General features: G+C 39.3%; 1 protein-coding gene across 3 annotated transcripts; it reads left to right on the top strand.

Annotated features, from left to right (window-relative positions):
- Nucleotides 1-1683: 1683 nt before the first annotated feature.
- Nucleotides 1684-10915, top strand: LOC307156826 (solute carrier organic anion transporter family member 1C1-like). 3 transcript variants are annotated; one of them, XM_079868499.1, is made up of 16 exons: nucleotides 1684-2294; nucleotides 3835-3975; nucleotides 4350-4470; nucleotides 4648-4789; nucleotides 4971-5103; nucleotides 5496-5602; nucleotides 5695-5847; nucleotides 5941-6039; nucleotides 7560-7763; nucleotides 8116-8280; nucleotides 8385-8580; nucleotides 8701-8866; nucleotides 9248-9432; nucleotides 9509-9573; nucleotides 9707-9824; nucleotides 9899-10915. In XM_079868499.1, exons 3-16 carry the CDS (start codon nucleotides 4363-4365, stop codon nucleotides 10068-10070), a joined length of 2013 nt encoding a protein of 670 aa, XP_079724625.1. In that variant the 5' UTR covers nucleotides 1684-2294; nucleotides 3835-3975; nucleotides 4350-4362; the 3' UTR covers nucleotides 10071-10915. The 3 variants fall into 3 exon arrangements, with proteins under 3 accessions (XP_079724625.1, XP_079724627.1, XP_079724626.1); XM_079868501.1 differs by having other exon boundaries at nucleotides 1955-2294; nucleotides 9275-9432; XM_079868500.1 differs by lacking the exon at nucleotides 3835-3975 and having other exon boundaries at nucleotides 1959-2294.
- The last annotated feature ends 1446 nt before the right edge of the window (nucleotides 10916-12361 follow it).

Raw genomic sequence — 12361 nt, 5'->3', positions numbered from 1 at the left:
TTTTGCGTTAGTCCTCTTCCTTACCCAAGGAAACAGACACACAACAGTGAGCCACAGTCAACTGGTGCAGGAGCTGATCAGCAGCGCTTACGTGAAGAGCTTAAACATTTACATGATGTATCATATATGTGCACTGACAAGGAGGCAATTCAGAATGCATCTTGTGTTGTTCATGAGCTTTGTAAAACACTCAAATCCAGTTTACCTAAGGATCATGGCCTGGTTCTCCAGCAGCAAGAAGCTGCCCAGCTAAACTTTTGGGCTTTACCAAGTCGCTGTACTAAGGCCAAACAAAAAACTGTCAGAAAACGCAAAATGAGAGCGATAGCAGTTGCAAATGAAGGTTTGTTTTATTACAATGAAATGGTGTATTAAAAAAAAAAAAAAAAAAAACTTTGATCTTGTAGTAATACTGTGCTATACAATCAGTGTTTGCCAAAGGGTTATTTTTGTAAATGATGTACTGTTTCCTTTCCTTTCCAGTCAAGCCAAGTCACCTTCATTCATATAGCGCTTTTAAGAATATAGATTGTTCCAAAGCGGCTTTACAGTGATAATAGGAAATTAAAGTAACAGAGATTGTTTATAGCAGCTCTAGAATAAAGTTATTGTTTCAAACAATATTTATCTCATCTCAAACAATATTTATATTTCTCACAAACCTGATTCTTAACACTTGTTTGACTTTATAAATAACCATATCTATCCACTAACACACTAGTATCTACTCCCCTCCCTCTAAACTTAGGAGTAACACTTAGTATAGTAACAACACCTACTGTATAGCAACTGTATCACTCTCACTGATAAATCTTCAAAAGCTTTTATTTTTTGTCAAACTCCATCATCAAAGTTTGTCTGTACATGATTGTTCTCTCTTTCTATGTAGTGTGACATTCCAGTCATACTAAAAGTGATGGTGTGGGAGATAGTACATCAGAAAATCCAGTGAAGATTGTGTCCTGACTGAGACATACAAAAGCTGAAGTCCTGCCTGGTTCTGCTTGCTGTCAATATTTGATATTTTCTTATTTGAATAAAGTTGAGTATGAACAACTAGTTGTCAGTATGTTGTTTTAAAATAGCAGTGGAAAAAAGTTTTAAGGTTTAACAGCATATTTGTAAGTGTATTAGAATATAAAATAGATTTACACACAAAACACACACACACACACACATCTGATGCACATGTAATTCAGTTAGGACAGGTATCTCACGTGAAAACCCTGTAAACACACACAGGTGTCTGATTCACATATAATTCAGTTAGGACAGGTATCTCGCGTGAAACCCCTGTAAAACACACACAGGTATCTGATGCACATTTAACGAGTTTGTTTGCCCATAAAATCTTTAAGATATTAGGTTAAACTTATTTGGCTTGCTGTCCACTGAAAAGGGGCTCGATGAAGCAGCTTCATCTCGAGCTCTGATATACCCCCTGTTTTCGTTTCTTATTTTTCATTTTATATTTTTGTTAAAAGTGTGACCGTGGATCCTGGTGTATTCCAATATTTCAGATTGTTTTAATGGTGCGATTGTGTAATATATTAGCATGTGACTTTGAAATAATTTACTTTGACATGACATAATTAATTTTAACCTTGTTTCTATTAGTGGCAAAAAAGAAAACACCGTTGGTGTATCCTCATACACTTAGTGCGCATGACCGGTGATCTATGCAGATTCGGAATTAGGAGAACGCCTACTCTACAACGTCACAATTTTTACGCTGTACTGAAACCCCTGGAAATAAGTGACTGCCGTCTTCTAGTACCATATTCTCTTTTCATATTGGTCTCTGGAATTGCCAGTCCGCTGTAAACAAAGCTGATTTCATCACATCTATTTCTAGTCATTCGGGTCTCAGCCTACTGGCCCTGACTGAGACCTGGATCGAACCAGAGGACACTGCCCTCTCCACTAACTTCACTTTCTCACACACCCCTCGCCTGACTGGTAGGGGTGGAGGTACTTGTCTGCTCATCTCAAACGATTGGAAATTTGATCATTTACCACCTCTGTGTGACAACAGCTCATTTGAATCACATTCAATTACTATCATTAGCCCTATTAAAATCCATTTTGTAGTTGTATATCGTCCCCAGGGCAGCTTGGCAGTTTCTTGGAGGAGCTTGATGTACTACTCTCATCCTTCCCTGAGGATGGTACTCCTCTCATAGTTCTTGGAGACTTCAACATCCACCTAGAAAAACCTCAGGCTGCTGATTTCCACACTCTGCTTGCCTCATTCGACCTCAAACGAGTATCTACTGCGGCTACTCACAAATCAGGTAATAAATTGGACCTTATTTACACACGCTACTGCTCCACTGACCATACACTAGTCACTCCACTGCACACCTCAGATCACTTCCTCCTCACTCTCAACCTCAACCTGCCCCAGAACACAACACACACTCCTCCACATGTCACCTTTCGGCGAAACCTACGCTCACTCTCACCCTCTCGTCTATCCTCTCTGGTCTCATGCACACTTCCTCCACCTGATCATTGTAACGCTCTCCTGGCTGGTCTTCCAGCTTGCACGGTCAAACCTCTGCAACTGATCCAGAATGCCGCAGCTAGAGTGGTCTTTAACGAGCCGAAAAGAGCACATGTCACTCCTCTCCTCACAAAATTCCACTGGTTGCCAGTTGCCGCTCGCATCAAATTCAAGTCACTGACGTTTGCCTACAGAACAACCACTGGTTCTGCTCCCTTTTACTTTAGCTCTTTACTTCGGACTTACGTGCCACTTACGGACTTGCGCTCTGCAAGCGAACGACGTCTTGTGGTGCCATCTCAAAGAGGCACAAAACCTCTTTCTCTGACCTTTACCATGACTGTTCCCTGCTGGTGGAATTATCTGCCTAACTCAACCAGAGCGGATGAGTCCATAGCCACTTTCAAGAAACGTCTGAATATGCTTCTTTTTCAACAGCACTTGATCCAGTAATACTAACACTTTCTCTACTATTCTATTCTGTTCTATAATAATAATAAAAAAATTACTGCGTTAGATTAAAATGAGAAGGGCCATGTATATCGTTGTCCTACTGTTAGTTTAACTGCTTCTATTTTTCTCATTTGTAAGTCGCTTTGGATAAAAGCATCTGCTAAATGAATAAATGTAAATGTAAATGTCAAAACGATCCCCGTTCACACGGATCTGCAAAAACAACTAAAAACACTGTATTATTCATGCTAGGCTAGTAGTTGGCAATGTCATTTTGTAAATAAATACTACCGCTCTATAGATGGAACACAATACCCATGACATAACTTTTTTGACCGGAAATTCCTTTTTGCACTTAAATACAAATAAACCTTCTCCCTGACTAACATTGCATCCTAACAGTAACTCATGTACAGCATAAATGTATCAAGCTGAATTTAGTTCATTGTTATTATTCAGTAGAAAGAATGCAAAGTGTCTCATAAGTACAGTTCGATGGATCTCAAAACCTATTTTTGCAACACAAATATAGTCATTCAGTTAATTTCAGCTTGGTGAAAAATGTTTTTGCTCTTTCAAAAAGGCATCAAAGATATCCCAAGTCTCCCGGAAGTTCCGGGAGTCTCACGCATATTGATAGCGGTGCCCTGATGCCCGCAAATTAGTTAAAATCTCCCAGAATCTAGAGCGAGTGAGCAAGAGCGTGCATGGGAGACAGAGACTGTGCTCCAAAAAACGTGTAGCGCGTACACAGCAGAGAGGGAGAGGGAGCGAGAGACCTCCCTGAAATGACCTTTTGCAGGTTGGGATGTCTGCCTAAACAACTTAAAAACCTACTGCATGTAAATGTGATGTTTTTGTTTGATCCACATTAGGGTTAAAGGAACACTTAGTGGAAGTTAAAGATTAATTCTAGATAATGACCTGTAGGTGAAAAAGACACTTTCAGAGATCCCGCTTTGGGCATACTTCAACTGCATATTCAACTGCTTTTTCTCTAAGACACATCTAGACATGTGAGTACTTCAAAATTGTGAATTAATAATATTTTAATCATGTTTGCATTTGCCTTGAATCATCTCTGACATGATAGAAGTGGATGGATACACTTTTTTTATTTAAGAAAAAATAAATAAACTGTAACTGCTTAAGTCCATTAAATAGTGGGTCTTAGCTTTATTTATCTTTTGTCCGTTTTTAAGACATCGAGGCAGTTCAACATAGTATCAAAATGTATTTGTTTTATTGGTGTTATTTTTTTATTGTATTTTTTTCACTTATGACATTTTTTACAGTTTCCATTTTTCCACATAAGCACACAACTTCAACTTTGCAGAGTTTGTCTTCTTTCATTTTCCATTAGTTTGTGATTTGTTTTCCTCTTCACTAGCCCATTGTTCACCATGACAGAGGAGGGCAGCCCAGAGGGGTTCTTTGAGTCCAGACCAATGGAGTATTCAGACAGTAATAAGAAAACATCTCAGGCCAAATGCTGCTCCCCAAGCCTAAAGGCAAGAGACATTGTCTTTGACCATATGCATGTTTAACCGAGCAACAAGTGTAGAACCACTATTAGCTGATTATTTGTTTTAATAGAGGTGTATAATAGCTGTTATACTTCTGACAAAAAAAAAAAAAAAGGTTAAATCTTCTGACTTAATCTCTTTTCTACCCTTGTGCCTGGAAAGATCTTTATTGGTGTACTTGCCTTCTGTTATTTCTCCAAATCCATGACGGGGGCTTACACCAAAAGCACCATCACTCAGATTGAGAGGCGGTTTGAGATCCCAAGTTCTACTGTTGGTATCATCAATGGCAGTTTTGAAATGGGTGAGTTGAGATGTGTCGAGCTGCACTGAGAAATGAGGGCTGAGGTTCACCCATTAGATGAGTACTTATAGCAGTGAGTCACACCACTGAGGCTGTAATATGACTGAATTTGGGACAGTTGATTGATGGTATGCTATGACACAACATAGAGCTTGTTAAATAACGTCACATTTGCTTGCAGGTAATCTGTTGGTCATCACTGTGGTAAGCTACTTTGGCGCTAAGTTTCATAGGCCCAAGATCATTGGAGCAGGGGTCCTGCTGATGGGTATAGGGACACTGATAATGGCTTTACCTCACTTCATTATGGACCGGTGAGTAACGTTCATGGGTCAATGACAAATGAGGCATGTTCAGTTTCATATGATTTAAAAAAAAAAACCTCATAACATTTCCATGAAAAGTTCTAATGTAATGACTCAAAAAAATTTAATTTAGTCCAAGCATCATGTAAAAGGTATAATTTCCTTATCTGATAGTTTAAGAGATTTGGCGATTATAAAATATGTGTTTTTTAAGTTATTGTATCTATTAATTACTTTTAATGATATGTTGAATAAATTAATGGATGGCCATCACATAATACCCCTAATTAGCATATTCATACTAAAATATTTAATAAAGATCCACCTCATAAAAATCAGCATTCTTGAAGATCTGTATTTTAAATGCTTGTATTATTTATGTGTCTGTTTGTTTCTGACAGGTACAAGTATGATACAGCTGCCGCCCACACTAATGATGCTGATAATTTCACAGTGAGATCCACATGCTCATCTGACACCCAGAATACTGTTCAACAGCTTGTGTCCGGTAATGCATGGTTATATGTGGAAGCATATGGGGTATTTTAATTGTAAATTGCAGTAAAATACCCAACAGAGCACTCTATATGGGTTGTACAGGATGCCAAAAAGGGGAAGAGGAAAGCTCGCCCACATGGGTGATTGTGCTGTTGGGAAACATTATTCGTGGCATCGGGGAAGCCAGCATCGTTCCTTTGGGAATGTCTTTCATAGATGATTATGCACACCCAGAAAACTCTGCATTTTACATTGGTGAGAAAATGATTGTGTGTGTGTGTGTTTTTTTTAATCTCATACCAAAGTACCCTTGTCCCTCCTGTGATTCAGTCCTTTTTTTTTTTGTAGGTTGCCTGCACACACTCGGAGTGATCGGGCCAATTTTCGGTTACTCGTTAGGATCTCTTTGTGCTAGACTTTATGTGGACATTGGCTTAGTTGATAGAGGTGAGTTAAAAATGTTATACCTTAGAAGTCACTAACAAGAAAGTACCAAAAAGAAGTGCAGTATTACTTTGTTTGTTTTGACATGTACCATGATAGTACTTCCTCTTTGAAGAATCTTGAGGTACCATGCAAATACAAAATACCATACATATTCATATTCATGGTATATGCATATGGTTATGGTCAAGGTGGAGTTAGAGGGTCAGTAGGGTCTCAATCTGGAAAATGGGACCACCACAGAAGCATTTTCAGAGCAGAAGACTGGAACCATCGTGGCAGAACAGTTGAACACGATGGTGGAGCAGGAGGCCTCAGGGGCTCAGGAAAGGCCAGAGGAGCAAATGACACAGGATAGGAAGGCAGACTATGAGGCCTCAGGAAAGCCGGCTGAGTGGAAGACCACAGAAGAGCCAACAGATTAGAAGATTAGAAACCCACCATAGGGAACCAGAAGTGTGGGTTGTGCCACAAGGATATCCGATGCTGCAGCAGATCAGGGTAAGTATGCTTCAGGGGAAGTATCAGCAGATGCAGCTGGGAGCACTGAGTTGGTCTTCAGGCTGTAGATGGACTGAGCCATTACCACCACCATACATTACTGTCACCAGGAGAACAGACCCATTTGGTACCTTGAGGAAAACAGGACTCCCTGGAAAGTTAGGAGAAACAGAATTAGGGGAGCCCAGTACATGAAGCCATGGAGGCTGAAGGAACTAGGAGTCTGGCAGAATCAATGGACAGAGGTAACAAGGTAAAACTGGAGGGAGGAGTGACATAGAGGGAGCCAGTGAAAGGAGGGACCCCTAATGAGTTGATGGATGGAAATACCATGGAGGAGCTGGTGGAGTAGTAAAGGAGGATTAAGGTTGGTCTTTGCGGCCAGAACAAAAGGTTCAATGGAGACTCCTGTTACTTATGAGAATTATAGCCCATGAGTGGCCTCTATGGTCAGGAAAAGGGAATGGAAGAAAGGATGGGTGATTTCAACAACAGAGATGGCAGGGATGAAGATCTGGTTGCTCTCTGTGGTTAAGATAAAGGAGGAGTGTTATCAGCTTTTTTTAACTTTTTTTTAGAAGTTAAGATCCCACTGGGTTCATAATAAAGGGCTGGTCTTTCAGGTAGACAACACACACAGTTTGATGGTGAACCCAAGTGCTGGGTCTTTTTATAAAGTTTATGGATAGTGAACAGGTAAGGATGATAACAGTTGGGATTGCAGGACAGGTAAGATAGGAACCACACAGATGGAGAACAGATGAAGATAAGGAGTCTTTCGATAAAGGAAAGCTGAGATGGACAAGAGGCAAGTAACTCTACTAACTAAGTCCAGAAAAGTCCATTTGTTCTTATCAGAGATCAGACACTGAGTGACTGTGGAGTATAAATGCTGTTCTTGATAGCAGGTGTGATATAATATATGGAGTGGGCAAATAGTGAAATGAGGTGGTGAGCCCAGTTGAGGTTTTAATATATATTCATATAAATTGTTTATTTGTATATTTTCTTCTCATTATCAGAGAGTGTGACCATCACCCCTCAGGACTCTCGCTGGGTTGGGGCCTGGTGGTTGGGTTATGTGGTTTCTGGGCTGTTGACTCTGCTTGCTGCTTTACCTCTCTGGTTCCTGCCAAGAGCTTTACCTGAAAACCCCCAAACCTATGAGCTAGACAACCCTTCAAAACAACATAAACACACACCCAGCATTACAGAGATAGCTAAAGGTATGGCAACCTTACACAGACCACAAGGGTTAGATGCATACAATTTAGGTCTGTTTAAATCTAATTAGTCACTGAGACTAATTAGTCATATGTAGTACTTTATGATGTTTGTGTGTGTGTGTGTGTGTCACTATGGAGCTTTACAGTTTTAGTCTCTTTTAATTATACATATTGAATAGGTGGCCAGGAGATCCTCCAGCAAATCAAATTTATGTAACACAAATCAACGAAGAATATGAGTTTTCAGGAAATTATTGGTGGTTATTATTATAAAGTATAAAGTGTTATTATGGTCTACTATGACAAATAAAAGAGATTGTTCTAAATATTTGCTTATTTGCTTGTTTTCTAGATTTTGGGCCATCTCTGAAGCGTCTGCTCACCAACAAGATCTATCTCCTGTACCTGGTTTCCAATGTAGTGGCATTCAATGCCTTTGTCATAGTCATAACATATACGCCAAAGTATCTAGAACAACAGTTTGGACAAAGTGCATCCAAGACAAACTTTCTCATAGGTGACAACTGCCATGATTATGGCCATGTTTTTTTTGTTTTTTTTAATTTTTTTTATTATTATTTGCTGGCTGTTTAAACTGAGTGTGCTTATATATTTCTGTAGGAGTGACATCTATTCCAGCTGTGGCTCTGGGTATATTCCTGAGTGGGTGGATAATGAAGAGGTTTAAACTGGATCTGCTGGGATCTGCAAGAATGTCGTTTTTCACTGCAATTGGCGCATTGTTTCTCACCATACCTTACTTTGCTCTTAGCTGTGAAAATACAGATGTCGCTGGGGTCACAGTGCCCTATCAAGGGTACTTTCATCTCCAGTCACACTCTTACTGCATCATGGAAACTATACATTATCCATCAATTCAATCTATCTATTTAACACACTGCTTGTAATATAATATTATCAATTGTTTATGTGGCAGATCTGTAGAAGTTCAGAATATAAGCAGTGATGTCCTCACTTCTTGCAATGCCGACTGTGGGTGTCCTGACTTCCAATGGGATCCAGTGTGTGGACAGAATGGAGTGACCTACATCTCTCCTTGTCACGCAGGCTGCAGTTTCACTCGTGGCACAGGACACAATATGGTGAACAACTATCTTAAACTGTTGACCTCAAATTCATTATTACATGTGTTTGAGATGAAGTTTTATGTAACAAAGTTCGGGAGGAGCACGTTCAGGTAATCAACCAATCAGCTCTAGAGGAAGCCGGTATAAATAAAGCTTTTCCTCACCTTCTGTCTCACGACAAATTTCTCAGCATCCCTCCACCACCCCATCACCTCACACTCGGCTGGGTCTACCCCAGTATAGGGGGGAGTACTCTGGGTTCGGGCAAAATTCCGAGCTCGGAGCCCTCCCCTGGACAGCAAGCCAAATACGTATAAATACTACATTAAATTTAATGTACGTGTGAACTCGTGAATGTCTTTTCTTTCATTTTTTTCATTTGCATGTGTTTGTCAGACATTCCACCACTGTACATGTGTCCAGAGCTGGGGAATGAGTGCTGGGAACTCCTCTGCAGTGCTTGGACAGTGTTCACGAGAGAGCAGATGTGCTATAATGTTCTACATCTATCTGGCGCTGGAGTCTTTCGCCTTCTTTGTGTACTGTCTGGGCACTGTTCCCTTCTTCATCATCTCATTGAGGTTCTGTTTAATTACTTTACATGCTTTGTATTTATATGGATGAAATTTTTATTAAATGTTTAATCTGTTCTTGCAGGATTGTGGATCCTGAGCTGAAGTCTCTCTCAGTGGGCATGCAACTGTTAGTTTTAAGAGTTTTGGGTAAGTTTTTCACATTTGTATTGTTTGGGTTTATTTAGAAGAAGTGCCCCAAGAATGGAAATTAATTCACAGATGTTATTCACATTAAGGTCTGGCACAGCATTGTTTTTAATGTAATTTCACTTTTTTAAAGGTGGTATTCCTGCTCCCATTTACTTTGGGGCTCTTATTGACTCTACCTGTCTGAAATGGGGTCACAAGAAATGTGGTGGAAGAGGCGCTTGCAGAATGTATGCCACTGAGACTTTTAGGTGAGCAAATCTGGCAGGAGTATTCTATGTAGCCCCAACTGATATATGCTAAAATGTAATGTGACCCTCATTAGGTTCCTGTTTCTGGGACTGGTCAACTGTCTCCGGTTGTTAGGACATATCCTGTTATGGGTGGCCATCATACAGATTAACAGGAAAGTACAGAATGATAAACGGAAGTCCAAGGACATAGAACTGCAAGAGCCTATGCTGTATGGTCCAGAACAGCAGAATACTCTAACATAATGTTCTGCGTTGTTTTATTTTGTATTTGTATATGTGTGCTTTTTTATGTGCTTTGTTTTGTTTTGTTCCTGGGTCATTTTAAAAATATGGTGACATATGGAGGAATGACATACGTGGAATCCACACGTACCAGATGTGGGCCGCGCACATATGCATTCAAATGCGCATGCCTATCGACTAAACATGTAATGTGCATGTGAATGCCGTCACCGTTTTCACAGATTCACGTTCTGAAGTTTACACGGAAATGATAACGGTATTGCTTTCAAAACTTGTTTTCAGTTGAAAACGGTGTTGTGTAAGCGGCCCTTAAGTTAATAACTAATGATTTTTATAACGGAAATTGAAAAGTGTAAAACTTACTTAAGCTAGACAATGACTTTCTTCTAGAGCTGCTGTACTGCCAAAACAATCTTTGTTGCATTCATTTCCTGTTATCACTGTAAATCTGCTTTGAAACAATCTGTATTGTAAAAAATTCACTTGACTACAGTAATGTTTTCTTTAGACTAGTGACTTGTCTATCATCACGACAGCTTTGCTATAACTGTGTAACGAGTTAGCTCAAAGAAATATTAATAATCAATCATAACTTGTTATAATTGATTATTAATATTTGGTTATGAATATCAGTTAATAGAATTAACTTAATGTAGTAAAATTAATATTACAATCAACCCACCTGTTCGTCCCATGAACACTCAAGGGTTAATTGTCTATTCATTCTAAGAAATACTCATTTCTGGGGGAGGGAAATGTCTTTCTTACTGTACATTACTACTAAGAGCCTGTAGTCAAAATCTAAATCGTAAAGTAAACTTTGTTGCAAGCAGAGAATCAGAACCAAATACGTATTGTGCACAAGTTTTATTAACTAAATCACAAACATAACTAATCTAAACACACATACATACATGCATAGCCTATGTGGCGATATTATGTGCAAGAAATTTAGAATCACACTTTAATTTATACCCGACTACGCCACCCTGGTGGAGGACCAGGGAAATACTCCAAAGAAGGACACACAAGTAAGTATTACCCACTGAGGGCAAAGATATAAACCAGTGAGACAGGGGTAACAATACAAAACAATACTTTATTTTAATAAAACATCATGAACATCACTAAAAACTCGCACCATAGAAAAATACTTCTCCAGTAGTAGAAAATTGCTTCACAGGAACAAGGCAGGCCGGGCACACTCGAGAGGTCGTCCAAACCCACTTAAATTCACCCCAAATCAGACTGCAAGGCACTGCAAGGCAATTGCCTCACCACACATCACACACTGTGAAGCACACGCCTCTAGATAAAGGCAGCCGGCCTCCCCCGTTCCACATCGAATCCCTACCGGCTCCTGGAGACACAGAAAGAGGATTAGCCACTAATTATGAGAAAATTATACTACACAAAAACCACCAACCCAAATAAAATATACAAACACAAAGATGGCACGTCGAGGGCGTCCCAGCTTCTTGACCAGGTATGGCCAAGCAGGGAGCAATGCCTGAATGGTCACCAACAGAATCCAACTCAAAAACGGCTACAATATTAACATAATAAATTGCACTAAAGAGAACCATAAATTAATATGTAGTAATGTTGAAAAAAATAACCCAAAAACCATAAAAAAACAACAACTAGTTGGCCAAAGGAATATATTTATAGCCAAAGAGTTCTCGATCTTGACGTTTCTATACATACTAATAGACTCCTTCTAATGCTACTTAAGCCATATAGATATCCATATCTGACCATTTGAACTTATTTCTGGTCAAAGGGTCCTCAAAAGTTTTTAAACTATAGAAAGTTATAGACTCTTTCTGATGATAAATCAGCTATTCAGAGTTGAAGTAGTTGAAGCATGCATTGTTCACTCTCTGTGCAATTAATATGGGTTGTTATAAATCGGTTATAAATTAGGTTAGAAAATACATATAATATTGTCTATTTGCAATATACTATGTATTTATTAATTAAAGAATTTAATAATCAATAAAAAATAAAAAAATACTTGTAAGATATCATGCTCTAACACCACTGGACCAGCGGTTTGGAAAATGGATGGATGGATGATTCAGCTGTGGCGCCATCTTCTACCAAAACGTTGGGATTCATTCGGCACGACCCTTACAGTAAATTATGGGTATTATGGGTATTATTCCATTGAGTGTACATCAGAAGTACACTCATTATTGTGGTGCATTATGGGATTGAATTAGTGCACTCAATAACGTCCACTATGGTTTTGAACACCACTACAAATGACTGTCCCCTCAATTGGCACC

Source organism: Squalius cephalus (genome assembly GCF_949319135.1).
Source record: "Squalius cephalus genome assembly, chromosome: 4".
Lineage (NCBI taxonomy): Eukaryota > Metazoa > Chordata > Actinopteri > Cypriniformes > Leuciscidae > Squalius > Squalius cephalus.
This window is presented reverse-complemented; position numbering and strand designations above follow the sequence as displayed.